Source organism: Gorilla gorilla, chromosome 16 (assembly GCF_029281585.2).
Source record: "Gorilla gorilla gorilla isolate KB3781 chromosome 16, NHGRI_mGorGor1-v2.1_pri, whole genome shotgun sequence".
NCBI lineage: Eukaryota > Metazoa > Chordata > Mammalia > Primates > Hominidae > Gorilla > Gorilla gorilla.
This window is the reverse complement of record NC_073240.2, coordinates 52,804,479-52,828,683: the sequence shown is the minus strand read 5'-3', so window position 1 is coordinate 52,828,683 and position 24,205 is coordinate 52,804,479. Positions and strand designations below refer to the sequence as shown.

Genomic DNA, 24,205 nt, shown 5'->3' with positions numbered 1-24,205 from the left:
ACATGAAAAAATGATCATCACTAGCCATCAGAGAAATGCAAATCAAAACCACAATGAGATACCATCTCACACCAGTTAGAATGGCAATCATTAAAAAGTCAGGAAACAACAGGTGCTGGAGAGGATGTGGAGAAATAGGAACACTTTTACACTGTTGGTGGGACTGTAAACTAGTTCAACCATTGTGGAAGTCAGTGTGGCGATTCCTCAGGGATCTAGAACTAGAAATACCATTTGACCCAGCCATCCCATTACTGGGTATATACCCAAAGGACTATAAATCATGCTGCTATAAAGACACATGCACACGTATGTTTATTGCAGCATTATTCACAATAGCAAAGACTTGGAACCAACCCAAATGTCCAACAATGATAGACTGGATTAAGAAAATGTGGCACATATACACCATGGAATACTATGCAGCCATAAAAAATGATGAGTTCATGTCCTTTGTAGGGACATGGATGAAATTGGAAATCATCATTCTCAGTAAACTATCTGAACTATCGCAAGAACAAAAAACCAAACACCGCATATTCTCACTCATAGGTGGGAATTGAACAATGAGATCACATGGACACAGGAAGGGGAATATCACACTCTGGGGACTGTGGTGGGGTGGGGGGAGGAGGGAGGGATAGCATTGGGAGATATACCTAATGCTAGATGACGAGTTAGTGGGTGCAGCGCACCAGCACGGCACATGTATACATATGTAACTAACCTGCACAATGTGCACATGTACCCTAAAACTTAAAGTATAATAAAAAAAAAAAAATGTAAAAAAAAAAAAAAAAGAACCATATTTAGGGGGTAGAAATGGACACATGGAGAAAAAAAAGTAGTTTGCAGATTTGTGTAAACATACCATACCAATACATCGACATTTGAGGAGGGGGAAAAAATTTCTTCTTAAAATCTTAAGATTAAAAAGATTGTCATTAGTGGTTCCCAAACTTGGCCATACATCAAAATCACCTGATGACTCTATAAGCTACCATCCTACTCTGAAGCAGAATTATATCTAAACTTCCCCAGAAATGTGTTTATTTATTTGAAACGGAGTCTCGCTCTGTTGCCCAGGCTGGAGTGCAGTGGTGCAATCTCGGCTCACTGCAACTGCTGCCTCCCAGGTTCAAGTGATTCTCCTGCCTCAGCCTCCTGAGTAGCTGGGACTACAAGCGCCCGCCATCAAGCCTGGCTTATGTTTGTATTTTCAGTAGAGAAAGGGTTTCACCACATTAGCCAGGCTGGTCTCGAACTCCTGACCACAGGTAATTGGCCTGCCTCAGCCTTGCAAACTGCTGGGATTACAGGCATGAGCCACCGCGCCCAGCCAAACTTTCCTAGAAATCCAATTATTTCACTTTATGAAACATCAAAATATGGATAACATTATACACTAATGTTTAGACCTAAAAAAGTCTCTTTTACTGAACCTATGTTAAGTGTCCCCAAATTAATTTTGTCATTAGGAAAACAGATTCAAATACTGGCTGAGTACGGTGGTTCACGCCTATAATTTCAGCACTGTGGGAGGCCAAGGCAGGCAGATCACCTGAGGTCAGGAGTTCGACACCAGCCTGGCCAACATAAAATCCCACCTCTACTAAAAATTAGCTGGGTACCTGTAATCCCAGCTACTCGGGAGGCTGAGGCAGGACAGTGAGCTGAGATTGCATCACTGCACTCCAGCCTGCACTCCAGCCTGGGTGACAGAGTGAGATTCCATCTCAAAAAAAAAAAAAAAAAATCCTGCATCTAACATGAGTCAAATAATTTTTATGTTAAGATGTAACTACCACTGAGACACTGGAGATACTTTATTGGATATGACTGAGTCTTGTCATCTAACATCTTAAATTTTTGACATTCATAAAATCAGTTAAAGGACTTTACAAATATGCCTTAATGACTTTGAAAATGTTTCAAAGTAGCATTTAACTTTTCCCATATATCATCTAACCAGTAATTACTTTATTAAATGTTTTAATTAATGTCTATTTATAGATATAAATATTAAGGACCATTACTAAATTTTTCTTTGAGATGGAGTCTTGCTCTGTTGCCCAGACTGGAATGCACTGGCATAATCTCGGCAGCCTCGGCCACCTGGGTTCAAGTGATTTTCCTGCCTCAGCCTCCAAGTAGCTAGGACTACAGGCGCCTGCCACCACACCTGACTAATTTTTGTATCTTTACATTACTAAATTTTTAAGACTTCTACAATGTCTTATACATAATTTTAAAGAAACTCACTACATATGGTCCACTGAAAGTTCAGTAAATATTATTTTTCTAATTTAGGATCAATTTACCTTTCCCAGTTATAAATGTGACTGTGAGTTTCATCCATAAGCAAAATATCATCAACTTCATCTTCAATATGAAAAGGATGGCTTGAAATTGGCTCATCCATTGGAAAAGAATATATGCTCATGTAAGGATGGGAGAGTGCTTCTTCTGCTGTTAACCGATCCATGGGGCTAAATGTCAAAATTTGTTCCAGGAAATCCAGTGCTGCAGAGGAAAAGGTAAAAGTTTTTCAGAAAAGAATTGCTTACCTTTAGAAAAACAGTAAATGTTGATCTCATTTATTTCAATGACTAGCTAAGTGATTACCTTAGCACTACATACTACACAACAGGAAATGAGCATCTTAATTGTACTAACAGGTCCCCATCTTATAAAAGGGAAAAATGGACTACACAATTAAAAAGTTAATTTGTCAGAAATAAAACTTACCTGATTTACAACTTAAAAACGATTTTCGGGCTGAGTGTGGTGGCTCACGCCTGTAATCCCGGCCTAATATATAGGTTTTAATCCTAGCTCTGCAAGTCACTGGCTTAACTCAATTACTAGCACTGTAGTGCTGGATAGGCTACTAAACCTTGATGAACATCAGTTTCTTCATGCATAAAGTAGACATAGATATTTCATAAGGTACAAAAATGAGATGTAATCATAGTGTCTGGTATGTAATAAAAGCCCTTTCCCATCCTTCACTGATGAGCTGTTGTACTAATTTCTTGATCTCTGCTTCACATCACACTCCAGCATAGTTCACACACTGCCCTTGCACATCTTAGGACTCTGGTTAACCACAAATCCAGTTCTTCCCATAAAATAGTCTAGTAGGCCTTCCTTAGTTCCTCACGCAGCCTGAAAGCTATATTTACACCAGCCACACACTTCTATGCCTTATGATATCAACCTTCAACCCTGGATCACCACCACCATTTACTCTCTCTGCTCCCTGGCCACACAAAACTGATGAAAACTAGCTGCAATATCCCATATCTGGCTCATTACAAATTCATACTAAACAATTTCATTGTGACCTTTGCTATCTGGCCTTCTCTTTATGCTCTCGGTCTTCTTTATCATTCTCAACAGATAAACCCACTTCACATTTGTCTCAATCCCTACCTCTTCACTATGGTCACTCACACATCCTCTTATCCAAGTGAGAAAGATGGCCTTTCTCTCTCAAGCCAACCTGTACTCTAGAAATAACCCTTTTCTTTTCTTTAGAAAGATAATTTTAAGACACAGCATCTTTGCGGTTGCCCAGGCTGGAGTGCAATAGCATGATCATAGCTCATTGTAGCCTTGAACTCCTGGGCTCAAGGAATCTTCCTGCCTCAGCCTCCTGAACAGCTAGGACTACAGGAATGCTACAATGGTGCTGAACCATGCTTAGAGAAATATATGGTATACTACAGAAAGGATGAGAGGTAAGTATTGAGGGAAATTAACCAGAGTAGGGCTCCTAGGAGTCTTATACGTTCACTCAGATGTACTTAATCCTGTTTGCTTTTTTCCTTCAAAGATCATAAAGAGTGTGGGGTGAGAACATGTATTCTTTTTACCAAGTTGCCACTGCCTCAGAATGTGCTCTGTCCCAAAATAAAACTCCACTGTTAAGAAGAAAGTAGTATGGAGCATTAATTGATAAATCTTTAGTCTCAGAAGCTCCATCCACTCTGCATTCACTTGCTTGCAAGCACAGTGCTGCCACATGTGACCACCAAGGATCTTTGCTCAATGGTTAATAAACCCCAGTCACTGGCCAAATATTCAGTTTAATTCAAAGATTAAAACATGGTCCCCACCCTAATGAGGGTACAAAAAAGATTGAAATAGCATTATACAGCAAGGTGACAAATGCTTCACCAGCACCATCCTCTTGATTAGTGACAACTACTCTGAAGTGGATCCAGGTTATCACTGCACACAGTGTCTTCACCTGGCTGAGCAGAGTCACACCTTACAGAGGGTATGCAGACACCCACCCTGTTCCCCACTCCACCTCCCAATTCAGAATTACTAGTTGAGCATTTTAAAAGTGCTCCTTGGCCAGGTGTGGTGGCTTATGCCTGTAATACTACCACTGTGGGAGGCTGAGGCAGAAAGGCTGCTTGAGCTCAGGAGTTCAAGACCAGCCCGGGGAACACAGTAAGACTCTGTCTCTATTTTTCAATAAAAAATAAAAATAAAGTGTTCCCACAGAGGACTCATTTAGTTATGAACAGGGATGTTGTGACAGTGGCTACAGGGTTACGAGCAAGGGAGCTAGCAATGGAATTTGTGAAGACAGACTCAAAGACTGATTAAGAATGTGGAACTACTGAAAAGCCTGCAAAACCTGCTGAAATTAAATACAGCAGCTTTCTTTTTATCCAGGCATTTACAGGAGTTCCAAGTATATCTGAGGGAAAAAATGCCATCATGATTTTGCCCCCAGTGCCTATATTCAAAATACTTGCTACTTGCTCTGGAAAGTGATTCAGAGGAACCAAAAAAACAGATCATAGCCCAAGTAACAGGACAAAAAAAGGGAAAATGAGAGTTGAAGTTTTACGTACACCTTAAGTGTATAAAGACTATTTTGGAGAAAGCCCCATATCCAAGGATAAAAAGCTCCAGCTTCCCTACACAGATTCTGCCTCACACACAGGCATTAACGTGAGGGTTCCTCTAGAGTCACAATACCTTCTCGACTAATTCCTGGAAGCAGTTGAGTTAAAGGTTTGTGTGGCTCAGTCATGTCATTTCTAATGTAAACTGGAATTACGCTGAGAAGCTCCTGACGATCTTCCTCATGTACAACAGGAATAGATTCTAAAATCAGCTGCATCTGTTCAAGTTCATGTGCACCTGAGGTTAAAAAACAAACAAAAAAACACATTCCTCAATGTTTACTTATTTCAAAATAAACATACTAAACTAATTTAAATATTATAATGACCAGTGGGGGGAAAAGTTTGAATTGTATCATCAGCAGGTTTCATTGCTTTGACTATCACCAATCTACTTGTTTTTGCTGCTTTGTTTCCATAGGGAACTGACTCTAAGTTTGGTCTCATATTAAGGTTATCACAAACTAGTGGAAAAAAAAAAGCAACTGAGATTCAAGAGATCTGGATTCTGGTCTTAACTGTACCACTAATTAACTGGCTATAACTTCAGAGACAATAGCTAACATCTCTTAGGACTTTATTTCAACATCAATGAAATGAAGGGTTGGACTAGACTTGTAAAACGGGAAGTTTTATAGTTCTATGTTAGGGCTCAGTTAGCATTTCTAGGCTGTTAGGCAATGAAAGAAATAAAGGGGGAAACTTTAGGCTAAATAGGTGGTGACTTTTAAAAATTCCATTTGCTGTACTCCAGCATGGATGACAGAGTGAGACCCTGTCTCAAAAACAAAAAATAAAAATTCCACTTGCCTTTCCTTTAATGTCTATAAATTCATTGAACATTCAAAATTCTTTTTAGTTCCTACTATGAGCAGGACACTTGAGAATACAGTTATGAAACAAAACAGACCAAGTGCCTGCCTTCATGGATCTTACAATCTTGTGGATAAAGACATAATTCTGTAAAGTAGGTCTTATGGTGACATATGCTATAAAGAAAAAGAGAGTAAGCTAAGGGTGATAGCACTGTTGGGAAGAATAGGGTTGTTAATACTTTTTTAAAGTCAAGAGTTCGAGACCAGCCTGGCCAACATGGTAAAACCCCATCTCTACCAAAAATACAAAAATTAGCCGGGCAAGGTGCATGCCTATAGTCCCAGCTACTTGGGAGGCTGAAGCACAAGAATTGATTGAACCCTGGAGGAGGAGGTTGCAGTAAGCCAAGATCATGTCACTGCACTCTAGCCTGAGCAACAATGAGACTTTTTTTTTTTTTTTTGAGACAAAGGAAGGCCTCACTAAGAAGTGGAAAATTAAGGAAGGCAGGAATACACCAAACATTCATATGGAAGAAAGAAAGGAGTTCTAGGAAGATGGAGAGAAGCCCAGAAGAGAGAGGCAGGTTGGTATGTCAAAGAAACAACAATTAGACAAGTGTAGCAAAAGTAGAGTAGCAGAAACAACAATTAGACAAGTGTAGCAAAAGCAGAGTAGCTTGGGGCAGATAATGGGAGATAAGTCAGAGTGGTACTAGAACAAAGGGTTTGCTTTACCCTGAGTTTGATGGAAAGCCATCATGCAGTTTGAGCAGAGATGACATGATCTACCTTGTCTTTCAACAGGACCACCCTGGCTGCGATGTGGTAACTGAAGACAGCAAATACTGAAGCAGGAAAGAGAAGGTCCTTTTAACAGGAGAGACATAATGGCTGACTGGACTGGGGGAGGGATAGTAAGAGCCACAGTAACAAGCCGTTAAGAGTCTGGATATAGTTTGAAGAAAGAGCCCACAGGATCTGTGCTAACAGAAATGAAGGACAATGACAAGATTTTTGTCTAAGCAACTGAAAAATGGAGGTACTGGTTTGCTAACATGAGTAAAAACAAAGTATGAGGAAGAAATATCAGGGGCCCAGTTCTGGGTAGGTTAACTTTGTTATTAGACATCTGAGTGGAGATATTGAGTTAAGGAACCTGGAATTCAGACGAGAGGTCAGGGCTGAAGACACAAATTCAGGAGTCATCATCAGATATAGATAATTCTTAAAGGAATGAAAAGGAATGAGACTACCCAGGGAATAAGTGAAGCTAGAGAAGCAGGGAGCCCAAGGACTGAATCTGGGATACTTCCAACATGAGGAGAAAGAGAACCGGCAAGGGTGACTGGAAAGAGGCCAGGGAAGAATTCAAGAGTGGCGTGCCCAAAGACAGGTGAAAAAGCACCTGAAGAGGTGAAGATCAATTGCAACAAATGCTGGAGATGGCTCAAAATGAGGACTTAGAATTGAGAAGGGATTTAGCATTATGGAGATCACTGGTGACCTGTGGAGAGTGGTTTCTGGTGGAGGACCAAGCCTGACTGGACAGGGTGAAAGACAGAATGTAAGCAGAGGAATTAAGAGCAGCAAGGATGCACGCATCTTTTGAGAAGTTTTACATCCAAAGAGTACAGCAGTATGTGGCAGTAGCTGAAGGACTGTGGGGTCAGGACAGATTATTTTGTAAGACTGGAAAAATTCTATCAATGTTTGAATGAATACTGATAAAAGTGATCTAGCAGAAGAGGTAAAGTGAAGAAAGAGAAGTGCTACAGCAGGCAAGAGGGAAAATATCTACTGCCCAAGTACAAGTGTTAACCTGGGACAGGAACACCTACAGAGAGACAATCTGGACACACAAGAGAAATGCACCAAAAAATAAGACTATATAACACACAGGCTAAAAATACACTGATTTCCAATGAGTGCTTGGTCCTTACCTTTTGTTGCTCTGTTCATTTGCAACTTACACCTAATAACCACTCAGATTTCCCTTCATGTTTTTATTGAATGGTTCACTGAGAAAAATCAATAAAGCACCTGGCAACTAGAAACAAACTACAATCTAGATCTTTCCAATCATTTCACTGCAAATTATTCCTATTAAATGTAAAACTATGCTACTTAAGAGTTTTAAAACAAATCCAATTATTTTTATTCCTATATTTAATGTCCGAATGTGCATTGAACATTTAAAAACAAACATTTAAGAATACACAAATACAGCCAAAAGCAGTGGCTCACACCTGTAATCTCAGCACTTTGGAAGGCTGAGGCAGGTAATGACCTGAGGTCAGGAGTTCAACACCAACCTGACCAATATGGTGAAATCCTGTCTCTACTAAAATTTCAAAAATTAGCCGGGCATGGAGGCATGCATCTATAGTCCCAGCTACTCGGGAGGCTGAGGCAGGAGAATCGCTTGAACCCAGAAGGAGGAGGTTTCAGTTAGCTGAGCTCATGCAACTGCACTCCAGCCTAGGCGACAGAGCGAGACTCCTCCAAAAAACAAACAAACAAACAAAAAAACCCTTTGTATAATCCATGCAGCAGCAGTAGGTACTGACTCACTTCTATGACTTGGAGCATGAACAAATGATTTTTCATTATATAGACTTAAATTTGTTTTTGTTCTAAGACAAAGTCTTGCTCTGTTGCTCAGGCTGGAGTAAGTGGCATGATCACAGCTCACTGTAGCCTTGACCTGCCAGGCTCAAGCAATCCTCCCACCTGAGCCCCTTGAATAGCTGGGACCACAGGTGTGTGCCACCACACCCAGCTACATTTTTGTTTTTTGTCGAGACAGGGTCTCACTATGCTGCCCAGGCTGGTCTCTAACTCCTGGGCTCAAGTGATCCTCTGGTATCAGCCTCCAAAAGTGCTGGGATTACATGTATTAGCCACCACACCTGGCTTGTTTTTCTGACTCGTTACTGTGGTGGCTTTAAAATGTGTCCACTTGGCCGGACACGGTGGCTCTTGCCTGTAATCCCAGCACTGTGGGGAGGCCAAGGCACACAGATCACCTGAGGTCAGGAATTTGAGACCGGCCTGGCCAAAAGGGTGAAACTACTAAAAATACAAAAGTTAGCTGGGTGTGGTGGCAGACGCCTGTAATCCCAGCTACTTGAGAGGCTGAGGCAGGAGAGTCGCTTGAACCTGGGAGGCGGAGGTTGCAGTGAGCCAAGATCGCACCATTGTACGACTGTTGCCTAGGAAACAAGAGCAAGACTCAGTCTCGGAAAAAAAAAAAAATTATATATATATATGTATGTGTATATATATGTATGTGTATATATGTATGTGTATATATGTGTGTGTGTGTGTGTGTATATATATATGTATATGTATATATACTTTACCCTTGTTCATTCGAGAAGGTAAAAAATGAAAAAATAAGGTCCAAAAATTCTTTTGATACTCCTCCCTTTAAAGGGTGGAACTGAACTCCGCTCCCATTGACCATGAAGTGTACTTAGTGACTCACTTCTAACACATAAAGCTAAAGTTGACAGTACGTAACTTTTGAGACTTGGTCACAAAAAGATATTTTACATGTGTGGTCAACTGATTCTTTATGAAAGTGTCAAGATAATTCAATGGGGAAAGAATCTTTTCAACAAATGGTGCCAGGACAAGAGGATGTCCACATGCAAAAGAATGTGTAAAAGTTAATCCCTTCCCCTCCCACCCACCCCCAATACAGAGTCTCGCTCTGTTGGCCAGGCTGGAGTGCAGTGGCGAGATCTCGGCTCACTGCAACCTCCACCTCCCAGGTTCAAGCGATTCTCCTGCCTCAGCCTCCCAAGTAGCTGGGATTGCACGTGCGCGCCACCATGCCCAGCTAATTTTTGTATTTTTAGTAGAGACAGGGTTTCACCATGTTGGCCAGGCTGTTCTCAAACTCCTGATCTCAGGTGATCCACTTGCCTCCGCATCCCAAAGTGCTGGGATTACAGGTGTGAGCCACCGTGCCCAGCTGTATAAGTTAATCCTATAAAACTGTCAGAAGACAACACAGGAGAAAACATCCATGACCTTGGGTCAGGCAATTATTCCTCAGACATGACACCAAAAACAAAAGAGACAAAAGAAAAAGGTAACTGGACTTCAGAATTAAAATCTTGTTTCAGGCCTGGCATAGTGGCTCACACCTGTAATCCCAGCACTTTGGGAGGCTGAGGCGAGTGGATCATGAGGTCAGGAGTTCGAGATCAGCCTGACCAACGTGGTGAACCCCGTCTCTACTGAAAATACAAAAATCAGCTGGGCATGGTGGTGTGTGCCTGTAATCCCAGCTACTCAGGAGGCTGAGGGAGGAGAATTGCTTGAACCCGGGAGGGAGAGACTGTAGTGAGCCGAGATCATGCCACTGTACTCCAGCCCAGGCAAGAGAGCAAGACTCTGTCTCAAAAAATCAATCAATCAACCAATCAATCAATCTTGTTTCAAAAGACACTATAAAGAAAGGAAAAAAAAAAACTGCAGAATAGGAGAAAATACATGTAAATCACAAAAGATTTGTATTCAGAATTATGTAAAGAATTCTTACAACTCAATAATAAAAAGACAACCCAATTTAAAAAATGGGCAATAGATCTGGACAGACATTCAATCATCCATTAGTTATTAGGGAAATGCAAATCAAAACCACAATGAGGCCGGGTGCAATGGCTCCCACCTGTAATCCCTGCACTTTGGGAGGCCAAGGCGGGCAGATCACTTGAGGTTAGGAGTTCGAGACCAGCCTGGCCAACAAGGTGAAACCCCGTCTCTACTAAAAACACAAAAATTAGCTGGGCGTGGTGGCGCATGCCTTTGTAATCCCAGCTACTCGGGAGGCTGAGGGCAGGAGAACTGTTTGAACCTGGGAGGCAGCGGTTGCAGTGAGCCAAGATCACACCACTGCATTCCAGCCTGGATGACAAAGCGAGACTCTGTCTCGGAAAAAAAAAAAAAAAAAACCACAATGAGATACTACTTCATACCCCATCGGATGGCTATACTCAAAAAGACAAAATTTAACTCTCATGCATTGGTGGTGGGAATGTAAAATGGTACAGCTGCACTGGGAAACTGTTCTTCAAAAAGTTAAACAGTTACCACACAACCCAGCAATTCCACTCCTAGGTATATATACCCAAGAGAACTGAAAACATATTTTCACACAAAAACTTGTACACAAATATTTACAACAGCATAATTCATAACCAAGAAGTGGAAACCCAAATGTCCATCAACTGAGGAATGGATAAACAGCATGTGGTATATCCATATAGCAGAATACTATTTGCCCGTAAAAAGGAAAAAAGTACTAACATATGCCACAACATGGGTAAACCTCCAAAATATTGCTACATGAAAGAAGCCTGTCACAAAGTCCAAATGTTATCTGAAACGACCAGAGTAGGCAAATCCACAGAGACATAAAGTAGATTAGTGGATGCCAGGGGCTGGGGGAAAGAGGAAATGAGAAGTGACTGCTAATGGTTTGCAGGATCTTTCAGGACCCAAGACGGTGTTCCAAAATTAGATTGTGGTAATGGTTACATAACTCTGCAAATATACTAAAAAATATGCAACTATATAATTTAAATAAATTGTATGATATGTGAATTATATAACAATACAACTTTTTAAAGAAAGATATACTGGCTTTCTCCTTGCTGTCTTTTAGATCACTGGTTCTAGAGGAAGCCAGCCACCATATTATGAAGACACTCCAGCAGTCCTATGGAGAAGCCCACATGGTGAGGAACCGAAGCCTCTTGGTAACTGTCATGTAAGTAAGCTATCTAGAAGTGGATCCTCCTACCTTGGTCAAGACTTCAGGGTAACTGCTGCCCTTACCAACATCTTGACTGAGAAAACGTAAGCTAGAACCACCCAGCTAAACCACTCCCATATTTTGACACACAGAAACTGTAAAACGTTAATAAATGTTTGTTGTTTAAGCTACTAAGTTTTGGGGTAATTTGTCACACTGCAACAAACAGAATTGTTTATATATGCTGGAAGGCACTTGATATCAGGAACCTAACCTCTAATCACAGTATTGTTCCTAAGCAAAAATCAATCCATTTAATAATTTAGTTTCCAGGAATCCCTCCGAATTTCAATTTAGAAAACTATCATACATCTTAGAAATTTTTTTTTTTTTTTTGAGACAGAGTCTCTGTCGCCCAGGCTGGAGTGCAATGGCGCGATCCCAGCTCACTGCAACCTCTGCCTCCCAGGTTCAAGCGATTATCGTGCCTCAGCCTCCCCAGTAGCTGGGATTACAGGCGTGCGCCACCATGCCCGGCTAATTTTTGTATTTTTAGTAGAGACGGGGTTTCACCATGTTGGCAAGGCTGGTCTCAAACTCCTGACCTCAAGTGATCTGCCCGCTGCAGCCTCCCAAAGTGCTGGGATTACAGGCGTGAGACACTGAGCCCAGACAGAAATTTTAGATAAATATTAGAAAAAAATTATAAAGAGCCGGCTTGCTGTTACATAAACTAAGTACTGGCATTAACATACTTAAAAGACATTTATGCACGCTGTCCTTTCTTCACCAGTGCTCTCCTATGTACACTAATCTTTCTTATGTAAATAGACTCTGGCCTATTCCTTTCCTTCTGCTCTTAGCACCGTCTGGGGATTGGGGAGAACCACTCTAAAAATGGGTATAGAGGGCCTGGTGGGGTGGCTCACGCCTGTAATCCCAGTACTTTGGGAGGCCGAGGCGGGTGGATCACGAGGTCAGGAGATCGAGACCATCCTGGCTAACATGGTAAAACCCTATCTCTACTAAAAATACAAACAATTAGCCGGGCGAGGGGGCAGGTGCCTGTAGTCCCAGCTACTCGGGAGGCTGAGGCAGGAGAATGGTGTGAACCTGGGAGGCGGAGCTTGCAGTGAGCAGAGATCGCACCACTGCACTCCAGCCTGGGTGACAGAGCGAGACTCCGTCTCAGAAAAAAAAAATGGATATAGAGGGGAAAAAAGTTATGTCAAAAGACAGAAAAAGTCCTTAATCACTATCACACCACTTCCCCAACTAAAAAATCTTCAGTACCCCTACTATTCCTTACTTTTCCATATGGAAAGTCCTCTGCCTACTTTCTAAATACTTTCTAGTATTCTGACCCCATCTTAACTAGTCATAAATATGTTTATTATTATTTGACAACTTGCACAAATCTCAGATTCATGAATGCACCAGGCTTATACTCTTATTTATATGGGTACCCTTAAATAACACATTTTCTCTCTTCCCCAATTAAAATTCTTCACTATTTCTAAATAGTGAAAAATCTATTTGACTCCATAATGCCTTCCATTCCAGCAATCACTGATGCATAGCTTCTCTAAGTTTATAGCTCTAGTCTATACTAAATAATTTTATACAGACCTATGCTTTGCTTTATGACACAAGACATTTTTCATGGATTACTCATCTCATCTTGACAAAGTCCTCTCTCACACACTTCTTTAGACTTCTAAATAGCACCAAACTTAACAAAAAATTACTTGTTTGGTTGTTTATAGGGGGAGGGGACCAAGAAAAATTTGTTGGATTTTCAATAATGGCTTAAAATTTTCACCAGGAAGTGATGATACTGACAGAATTATGCAACTCAAGTATCAACACAAATTACCAACAAGTATTATGGGTCCACAAAATATGAAATTATATTTAAACAGGAGTTCTGATAATTTATGAAGTGACCAATTTAGTGAATATGTGAATAAGTTTTCTCAATTTTTTTTATTAAAAACGCCAATTTATCTGTTCATTTTAGTATTACAGATCATAACAAATTATTTTAAATCTTACATGAATCTTGCTTCAGAGATAAAATGCAAAATTACTTCTCTTTGACAAAATTTTTCCCCCCACAAAATACTAACCTGCAAAAAGGGTTTTACCAGTCAGCATTTCAGCAAAGATGCAGCCTGCAGCCCACATGTCAATGGCTTTAGTATAATTATTAGGAGAAAGTAAAAGACGTGGAGATCTGTACCATTTAGTGACCAATCCTTCAGAAAGATGACCCTATAAAAGAAACAAAAAACATACTTTTTTTACTTTAGCTAAAGAACAGTACTTACAACTTGATTAAAGAATCCTTAATTTGCCGGGCGTGGTGGCTCATGCCTGTAATCCCAGCATTTTGGGAAACCAAGGCGGGCAGATCACCCAAGGTCGGGAGTTCGAGACCAGTCTGACCAACACGGAGAAACCCCATCTCTACTAAAAATACTAAATTAGCCAGGTGTGGTGGTGCTTGCCTGTAATCCCAGCCACTTGGGAGGCTGAGCCAGGAGAATCGCTTGAACCCGGGAGGTAGAGGTTGCGGTGAGCCGAGATTGCGCCATTGCACTCCGGCCTGGGCAACAAGAGCGAAACTCCATCTCAAAAAAAAAAAAAAAAAAAATCCTAATCTTTAACCCCAGCACTTTGGGAGGCCGAGGTAGGTGGATCACTTGAGGTCAGGAATTTGAGACCAGCCTGGGCAACATGGTGAAACTCCGTCTCTACTAAAAATACAAGAATTAGCCTGGCATGGTGGCACACGCCTGTAGTCCCAGTTACTTGGGAGGCTGAGGTGGGAGGATCACTTAAGCGCAGGAGACAGAGGTTGCAGTGAGCAAAGAGCAAGACCCTGTCTTTAAAAAAAAAAAAAAAAAAAATTATATAACTCTAGGCCACACATTCAAAGCATTTTTCAGAAGATGAGCTGGTTTACACTCAAAGTCTTGAGATAATCAAAGAGCAAGTATGCTTCAAGTCAGAACAGTATGGAAGAGCACCAGAGGTGCTACTTATAAACCGATGTCTACCTCCTTATTGACCTCTACTATAAATCCTATTCATAACCTATTCAACTACTTTACAATTACAAAGCACCTTACAAAACCTTATACATATATTGCCTTATTTCATCCTCAAAACTACCCTGAGAGATTGTGATGGTAGAAATTAACTCCATTTTATAGGTGTGATGACAGAGAGTGAGATCTGCTTCAAGTCATATAGCTAGTTGGATGTAGAAATGGAGTCAATTTTATATAGTATAAGTCTTATTAGTTCAGTGCTCTATCCACAATACTTCACTGTGGATACAGTGCTCTACCCACAATATTTCACTGTGGACGTCGTCAGTGTAATACTCATCTCTTTTTCTTTTTCTCTAGGAAAAAAAAGTTGTCTGTGTTGCCCAGGTTGGTCTCAAACTCCTGGCCTCAAGTGATCCTCCTGCCCCGGCCTCCTAAAGTGCTGAGATTACAGGCAGGAGCCACCGCGCTTCCAGCCTAGAACTCATTTTCTACAAAATATCTTTTTTGTTTTGAGATGGAGTTTTGCTCTTGTTGCCCAGGCTGGAGTGCACTGGCGCAATCTCAGCTCTTTGCAACCTCCACCTCCTGGATTCTCCTGCTTCAGCCTCCCGAGTAGCTGGAATTACCGACATGCACCACCAGGCACAGCTAATTTTGTATTTTTAGGAGAGACAGGGTCTCACCATGTTGTCAGGCTGGTCTCAAACTCCTGACCTCAGGTGATCCGCCTGCCTCAGCCTCCCAAAGTGCTGAGATTACAGGTGTGAGCCACTGCACCTGGCCCAAGTAAAAATACCTTAATGTGGGCTGGGCGTGGTGGCGGGCGCCTGTAATCCCAGCTACTTGGGAGGCTGAGGCAGGAGAACTGCTTGAACCCAGGAGGCGGAGGTTGCAATGAGCTGAGATCACACTATTGCACTCCAGCCTTGGCGACAAGAGCACAACTCAGTCTCAAAAAAATAAATACATAAAAATAAAAATAATCTTAACGTGAAACAACATGTATGAAGATTTGTCTTAAGCATGTACTGTGGAAAGCTAACAAAGCAGGGCTCCCAGGGCTTCTTTACAACCAAAGCAGCTCCACCTCTCTATTTTAAACATCAGGGTCCCACATAAGATTTCATTTCCAAACTAAAAGACCAAGGTTCAGCTTGAAAAATATTAAATTCTTGTATGAAGGCAATTTGCTATCTAAGACGAAGTTGCTGTGACATCTTTTTGGCTATACTTATTACCAATTGTTTATGTGAATTTAGATTTCAAGCTAAATTTAGTTTAAACAAAGCAGAACTGAATAGTACAGGCTCAAAGAGACAAAAGAAGACATAAGCTTGGGTGTGCTGGCATGCACCTTTAGCCTCAGCTATTCAGGAGGCTGAGGCCAGAGGATCACTTGAGCCCAGGAGTTTGACGCCAGCCTGAGCAACACAGCAAGATCTTGTCACTAAAAACTAAAAAAAAACTAAAAAAAAAAAAAAAAAAAAAAAAAAAAAAGGCTGGGCATGGGGGCTCACACCTGTAATCCTAGCATTTTGGGAGGCTGACGCAGGCAGATCACTGGAGGCTAGGAGTTCAAGACCAGCCTGGCCAACATGGTGAAGCCCTGTCTACTAAAAATACAAAAAAATTAGCTGGGCATGATGGCACGCACCTGTAATCCCAGCTACTTGGGAGGCTGAGGTACAAGAATCGCTTGAATCCAGGGGATGAAGGTTGCAGTGAGCCGAGATGGCGCCACTGCACTCTACCCTTTGTGACAGAGTGAGACTCTGTCTCAAAAACAAAAGACCTAAAGTTGAAATAGCATACCCTCTTACCACAATTCTGTCCCAAAGAAAGAAGAGTATATTCCACTTTTAAATAACTAAGGGAGAATTTCATTTATAATAAATAACCATATACTTTAGAACTTCATTATAATAACCATGTATTTTTAGAAATTTGTATTTAATTATCCCACTCCACCTTCATTTCAAAGAGAGACTTGTTTCAGAAAAAAGGCACTATGTAAAGTTTAATAAGATTAAAAATTCTGCCACAATATACAAAGAAAATATAAGTACCTATTCCTGATTAGATGTATCAGTTTAAAGATCTGTCTCAGCTGGCTTTCTCTACATACCTTATGGGAATAATGAGGATCCATGATCCGTGCAAGACCAAAGTCACCTATCTTCAGCACCAAGTCTTCCGTATTAATGAAAAGATTAGCTGGTTTGAGATCTCTGTGCAGTACATTTGCAGAGTGAATATACTTGAGCCCCCGTAGCAGCTGATACATGAAAAGCCTGGCATGCTCTTCCAGTAAAGGGCCCTGCTCCAGCACATTAGCCAAGTCTGTCTCCATGTACTCCTGAACAATGTAAACACTGTTCAGTTCCGTAAGAGAGCCCACATCGTCTGTTAATTGGCTTCCACTGGGACCAAGAATTTCAAACACTTTCACAATGTTATCATGGTCAAGTCTTCTAATAATTTTGATTTCACGTAGAGCATGTTTGACACTCTGGGGATCAGTAAGGACAATTTTCTTGATGGCTACTCTTTTGTCACAGTCATTGTCTACAGCAGAAAAAACCAAGCCATTGCCTCCACAACCCAATGGTTTTAAGTCCATATACCTAGAACCCAGATCAAAACCATGAATGTTCATGAGACTTTCAAATTTCTCTGCCATTTTGAAACCCTTACTATTGCCTTTTCCTTTCAAATTGAACTGTGTAAACAAGGAAGAAAACTGGCATCAAAAGGAAAGATCTTTCAAAAAGGGAGAAGAAAAATAATTATGCTTCCACAGCAAGATGGTTTCTTGATGTTCATTGCATATGCCAAACAGGCCTGTCGAGTTCCCCTTAGATTTAAAGCTCAAAAAGCTCTATTCATATTGAGAATTAAAAAGATTGCAGTACTCATAGTTCAAGAAAGGGGCAGCAACTCTGCAGACATTTAACGAAAACAAGAAACTCAAACGGAATGAAATGACATACTGTGCACTCAGATTACCGTGCTAAACGATTTAACATTTAACAAAAATGTGAATAAATATGCACACAACAGGCTTCTATGAACATTCTCCTCACAGTGCAGATACATTCAGTGTTGGACTGGTCCTGAGCAGCATCATTCTAAGGTGCTGGTAAGCACTATTTCCGTTTTGCTTCTTTTTTTCCTTTGTTGCTATATATTTATTTCAACAGGAAGCCCTGGCGGCTGTTGGTTAACAGAAGATGTCTTTTGTTAGTGATCAGGTGGCTCCAGCTCACCACAATCACAATCAAAGCTACCGTCCATCTTACTCTGATACAACCTGGGGGGATGAGAAAAAGAAGAGAGTCACCATTGCAGGAAATACTCTTTTCTTCAAATTTGTAGTATGACACAAACTAGGCATTTAGCAATAAACTACTACTGGTACATTAAACTTAATTATGGTCATTAAGTGACAAATTACCCTTAATCAAAAATAGCTTACAAAAATGTTATGAGCAATTCACACACGTTGGCCCAGGCTCCAGATTTCACTACACTAGATTCTTGGTAACAGGCTCATTAGGTTGTACCATTTCTGAAATGCCAACAAGTATGGGAAGGTTCATAATATTTTTATAGAACTTGAGTTTTATGAGGGGTAAAACATTAGTAACATCTATCTAAATATCTAAAAGAATATATAAGAAGCCTGAAATGTGTTAGTTTGTTAAAAAGCATGTTTACTTATTAACTATGCCTATCAATATCCAATGAACAAAAATCTAACAGCACAAATATGCAAATAATGTTCTTCAACTTATAAGAGTAAACTTGAACAATGAATAATACCTAGGAAAAGGTATTTAATGTGACTGATAGGAAAAGATTACCTTAAGAGAACATTTCAGATTGAAAAAACATGCGTTTCTGTTAATGCCAAGTCTGAGGAGTGTAGAAAAACAAACTTTCACACAATAGTGGTTGGAGTTTAAATTAGTAAAAACTTCAGAGCAATTTGGCATAAACATATAAATGAATAAATAAATAGCGTACTCTATGACCCGGCCATTTTTCTTCACAGTAAACTCCCTAGAGAAATGCTCATTTTTTTTGGTAAAGAAAATTAGAAACAACCTAAACTTCATAAAATAGGAGAACAGATAAGTAGTTATATGCATGCAAAATAGTTTTTTTTGGTAAGTACATATGTATATTGCAAAAGTAAAAAAAAAAAAAATGAGACAAATACCAAATTCATAATGATTACCTGGAGATTAAGGAAAGAGACCAGAATCATTTATCTGCGTTTTAATGTGTTATTGATTTTAAAATAACAAACATGGCAGATTACTAGAATCTTATAGAGCTGGGTGGTATATATATGAAGGTTCATTATATTGATCTCTGTACACTTAAAATATTTCATACTTTAAAAAATATCCTATAAAAGGGCAGGAAAAAATAGCCTCAACTCCAGTAGATGGTTCCCTAGCCAGCCTGAAAAAAAAAAAAAAATGCAACTTGGTTCTTTCAGTTTCTTAATGGCCTAATTGCAGAGTACCCAGAGTACCAGATATGAGGCATTATGGAAAATCAGGTGGTCAGAATTCCTAACAAATAAGACCAGACAATATTTTAGGCAGAAAGAATAAAGCCACCAATTTATTCGTTTAATATATAAACATATATTGAGCAACTACTATATGCTAGGCAGGAGCAAACCTGATATGAGCAAAAGGATTCTGGCCCTCAGTAAATGAAACTCATTGTCCAATAGGAGAAAGACAGCTTTAATAAAAACTGATACTTACTAAATCCCTCAGTTCTTTTAATAAATAAGAACGGGTCTTGTATCTGCTTATTATCATGAAGGATACTAATAGTATAATAGCTTTCTTTTACTGCAACAGAAACGGCTTCTCCTGTCTACAAGTTTTTCTCTGCTTCTCAGAAATCAGCCCTCCCAGCCCGCCAAAAAAAAAAAAAAAAGTCCTAAAAATTCTGTAGCTTACCAGTCTATCTGTAATAAAACACTTAAAAGTTGAAGTTTGTGAATAAACTTTTGAATTAAAAAAATATCTCAAGGCCGGACACAGTGGCTCACGCCTGTAATCCCAACACTTTGGGAAGCCGAGGCAGGCAGATCACAAAGTCAGGAGTTCAAGACCAGCCTGGCCAATACGGTGAAACCCCGTCTCTACTAAAAATACAAAAAGTAGCCAGGCGTGGTGGCGCATGCCTGTAGTCCCAGCTACTCAGGAGGGTAAGGCTGGATAATCGCTTGAACCAGGGAGGTAGAGGTTGCAGGGAGGTAGAGGTTGCAGTGAGCCGAGATCGTGCCATTGCACTCCAGCCTGGGGGACACAGCGAGACTCTGCCTCAAAAAAAAAAAAAAAAAAAAAATTCAAACAACTTAAGTCCAACATATCATTTGCTATTATCTAGCTGAGCCATTAGTCTGTCTTTGGTCTTTAGCCAGTGGATTTTCAATGTTGTTATATGATCTAACTCATGTGATAGTGGAAATAAGTAATAAAAATAAATTTTTGTGGCCAGGCGCGGTGGCTCACGCCTGTAATCCCAGCACTTTGGGAGGCCAAGGCAGGTGGATCTCCTCAGGTCGTGAGTTCGAGATCAGCCTACCAACATGGAGAAACCCCGTCTCTACTAAAAATACAAAAATCAGCCCAGCATGGTGATAGGTGCCTGTAATCCCAGCTACTCGGGAGGCTGAGGCAAGAGAATCGCTTGAACCTGGGAGGTGGAGGTTGCAGTGAGGTGAGATCACGCCACTGCACTCCAGCCTGGGCAACAGAGCAAGACTCCGTCTCAAAAAAAATAAATAAATAAAAAATAAAAATAATTTTTGTATCGGTAGAAAAGTTTCAGATTTTTAAAAAGGGCTTTAATACTGCATGTTTCCCTCCCACCAAGTTTTTTTCTGTTTGTACACATCTTGATTCTTCCTGCTTGCTCCCCACTAAATACCTTAGGAAAACCAGTTTGTTTGTTTTTTGAGACAGGGTATTGCTCTGTCACCCAGGCCAGAGTATAGTGGCGTGATCACCACTCACTGCAACCTCTGCATTCTGGGCTCAAGCAATCCTCCCACCTCAGCCCCTCAGCCCCCCAGGTAGCTGGGACTACAGGCAGGAGTCACCACAACTGGCTAATTTTTGTATTTTTTGAAGAGACAGGGTTTCACTATGTTTCCCAGGCTGGTCAAGAAAACCAGTATTTCTCAAAGGCTCCACTATATCCAAAATTTTACATCTCTAGTCTCTACCTGAAATAGAATGCTTGTTCACGCTTACCTTCTTGCCTTAACGTAGACAATTCCTTAAAGCTCAGTCATGTTTTAAATTTCTGATAAATGTACACTGTAAAGTCAGTTCTATAGACAAATGAAATGAGAACAGTAAGATCTCCAAGTTCTCTCTCAAACTTCTAGTTCTCTCTCAAACTTCTAGTTCACTAGCAATCTAGTCAAGCACAAATAATGCTTTGTCAAAAATTACACCACTGTTATCTGACAGAATAGCACTATAGTAGGAGTTGTAGCCAGATTAGGAAAGCCATGAAAATGAGAGATCCTTACTCAAGACCCCCATCCACATCTGCCCCCCTTAAATTTTATTGAGACCAAGCCTCACAAACTAGAAACTTCAAGGATGCGAGTGCCTTTTCAGAATTCTCAGTGACTGGTCAGCACTTAACGAGGTAAAAGTGGGTAAAAAGTGATACTAGGGAAGGTAGGAGCTTTGCCTACACTGAGAACTGCAGAGTCATCACTATGTGCTCAGATGATGATGACTATACATTCTAACAAGAGAAGGTAGTATTTATAAACCAAACTAATTCCACTAGACAATGAGGATTATACTAGTTAAACATCTGGGGGAGAAAAAGATTTACAATGGCAGTGCTTGTTCAGTGATTCTGCGTCACTGCTCTGTGAGTAGTAGTCTTCAGGATCCTTCACTATCCATTAGACCAAATGCTGCTAGAGTGCCTTTTCAGCCAGGATCTTGGAAAGCAGACCCACCTTAATTAGTAAGTTGCGAGTAATGCTGTACCTCTATATCATACAGTGGATCCAATAAGTGTTTCCAATTCAGTCACGTTCCATTATTTGGTAAGTATTTGATAAGTATTTGTGTCAGTCAATCTCTTGGCAATGGGGATAAAATGGTGAGTAAAGAGAGACTTGGGCTCTGCCCTCATGGAGTTTATCATGTGACTAGAGACAAACAATTTTTTTAAAAAGAAAAGTAAACAAAGAAATGAAGAAAGGACAAGTGGTACCAAGGAATGCTACAAGACACTACTGAGAATCTGCACACTGGGGGTCTGACCTAATTAAGAAAGTCAAGATGTGTGTGCCTGGTAGCCATAAAAAAGGCAGAGGCCTCTCATGCTCTCCTAGTGACCTTAGAAAGAAAACTGTTCCCTCCTTATCACCTTAACTCTTAGGGCAGGTATATTCCAAATTCTGATCTCTCTAACTACCTCCAACTTTCACATCAATCATGGAGCTCCTTGGCCTGACTAAAGCATATATAAAACTCAGTTGGACCAGCAGATGGTCACTGCATCCTCTATCCACATCAGTGTACTATTAATTGCCATTATCTCCACCATCTTTCATGCTTAATTTCATAAAGGCAAAGTTAAGGCCGGGCACTGTGGCTCACGCCTGTAATCCCCGCATTTTGGGAGGCTGAGGCGGGCGGATCACCTGAGGTCCGGAGTTCGAGACCAGCCTGATCAACGTGGAGAACACCCATCTCTAATAAAAATACAAAATTAGCTGGGCATGGTGGCGCATGTCTGTAATCCCAGCTACTCCAGAGGCTGAGGCAGGAGAATGGCTTGAACCCAGGAGGCGGAGGTCGCTGTGAGCCGAGATCACGCCATTGCACTCTAGCCTGGGCAACAAGAGCAAAATTCCATCTCAAAAAAAAAAAAAACAAAAAACAAAAAACAAAGTTTAAAGCTTAGACCCAGGAAAAAACTGGGGTTCCATATTCTTTTTACACATTCTACACACTTCAACAAGGAAGTAAAAAGGAAGGTAACATAAAGGGACCCTTTCCAGCATCTTTCCAATTTCTCTGCTTCCAAATAAATGTTACCCATTCCTACCAACCATTGCTGATTCTGGGTTGTTTGGGGAGTGATCATTAAGTTTAATTAGCTGGTTCGATATTGTTTTGTTTTTAAAAATTTGGTGAATAAAATGAAGTAAAGAGAATAATTTATAAGAATAAAAGTTGGCTTTTTGCTTTTTCTTTGGCTTTCTGTCAGTGATCTACCATGTCATGGAATTAAAAGCTCTTTATAATGCAGGCTGGATACCAGCTTCCTAAGTTTATAAGGCAGTTCCCTGAAACTGCATTAGCCACAACTGTCTGCTCAAGCACTGCTCTCTTTGCTACATTACCTCCTGCTCCCTGTCACCTGGTCTACCCCCACACCAAGAGTAATGCTGGTACTGGGAGTCAAGCCTAAGTGTATAAAGTAATGAAATGCAAACAAAAGAAGTAACTTTACTTTGTCCTATCTCGCCAGAATTTTCTTTTTTTCTTATCAAGGAGCAACTTGGCCTACTTATGTCAAAAAGGAAGTCTAGATGTGCAAAGAAAGTTTGAAGTAAGGGCCATAAACATAAAGGTTATTTTTTCTGGTTTTCTCCTCAACCTTCTGCTCTGCTGCTTCTCAGGATAAATGCTGACATGGGTCATCTGGCCTGTTCACATTCACTGACAGCACAGCACTTCCCCCATCCCCTCTCCACAAAGGCTCTTATTTTGCTCTTCTCCATAGTCAAGGGAGTAATTTGAGTTAACAGGAACCTAGCCAGCCTCACATCTCCTCAGCCAAAACCCAGTTGCTTTTGGACAGAAGGGAAAGGTTGAGCTTTTCTTATATTCACCTAGGGCTATCTCCTAACCCTGGCACAGATAAATGTAGCTGTAGCAAATTCACTCTTCCCTGAGATCATGTCTCAAGCTCTCATCAAAGCTACTAAGTTTTTCGGGCAGAGAAGGCCAAGTGCTACAGCTTAGCTGCTTGCTCACTGCATTCTTGACAAAGCCCTTGCTCCTAATGTATGGTGGGCGGCCATAAGAGTTATCAGGGGCCCTTTCAGGATTTGGACATCAAGGAGGCTGGGAGTATAAACTATTAACAACAAATAATCTTAGGAACCTGTGAAAAGACACGGGACCTTAAATCTAAAATGCCAAAGTCTGAAAGGCTTTGGGTAGTATCAGTAACTATGCTTATCTACAGAGACAAACTTTCAAAGTCAGAGAAGACAGTAACAAAGTATCCAATTTAAAGACAAAACAGGCTGGGCGTGGTGGCTCACACTTGTAATCCTAGCACTTTGGGAGTCCAAGGTGGGCAGAACACCTGAGGCAAGGAGTTGGAGACCAGCCTGGCCAACATGGTAAAACCCCTGTCTCTACTAACAATACAAAAACTAGCCAGGTGTGGTGGCTCACACCTGTAATCCCAGCTACTCAGGAGGCTGAGGTTGGAGAATCGCTTGAACCTGGGAGGCGGACGCTGCAGTGAGCTGAGATCGCACCACTGCACTCCAGCTTGGGCAACAGAGTAAGACCCTGTCTTCACAAAAAAAAAAAAAAAAAAGAC

General features: G+C 40.8%; 1 protein-coding gene across 5 annotated transcripts in view; it reads right to left on the bottom strand.

The window, feature by feature from the left end:
- Positions 1-24,205, bottom strand: part of MAPK6 (mitogen-activated protein kinase 6) — a 45,682-nt gene that overhangs the window by 4,331 nt on the left and 17,146 nt on the right. For 2 of the 5 annotated variants that reach the window (XM_031002284.2, XM_031002283.2), the window contains exons 2-5: positions 16,698-17,882; positions 13,643-13,787; positions 5,002-5,166; positions 2,322-2,523 (exon numbers count right to left, since the gene is read on the bottom strand). In XM_031002284.2, coding sequence (XP_030858144.1) covers positions 2,322-2,523; positions 5,002-5,166; positions 13,643-13,787; positions 16,698-17,252 — 1,067 coding nt within the window. In that variant the 5' untranslated portion in view covers positions 17,253-17,882. Of the gene's footprint in view, positions 1-2,321; positions 2,524-5,001; positions 5,167-13,637; positions 13,788-16,697; positions 17,883-20,859; positions 20,935-24,205 lie in introns of those variants that run through there. The other 3 variants (XM_055363048.1, XM_055363049.2, XM_055363050.2) reach the window with 3 other exon arrangements.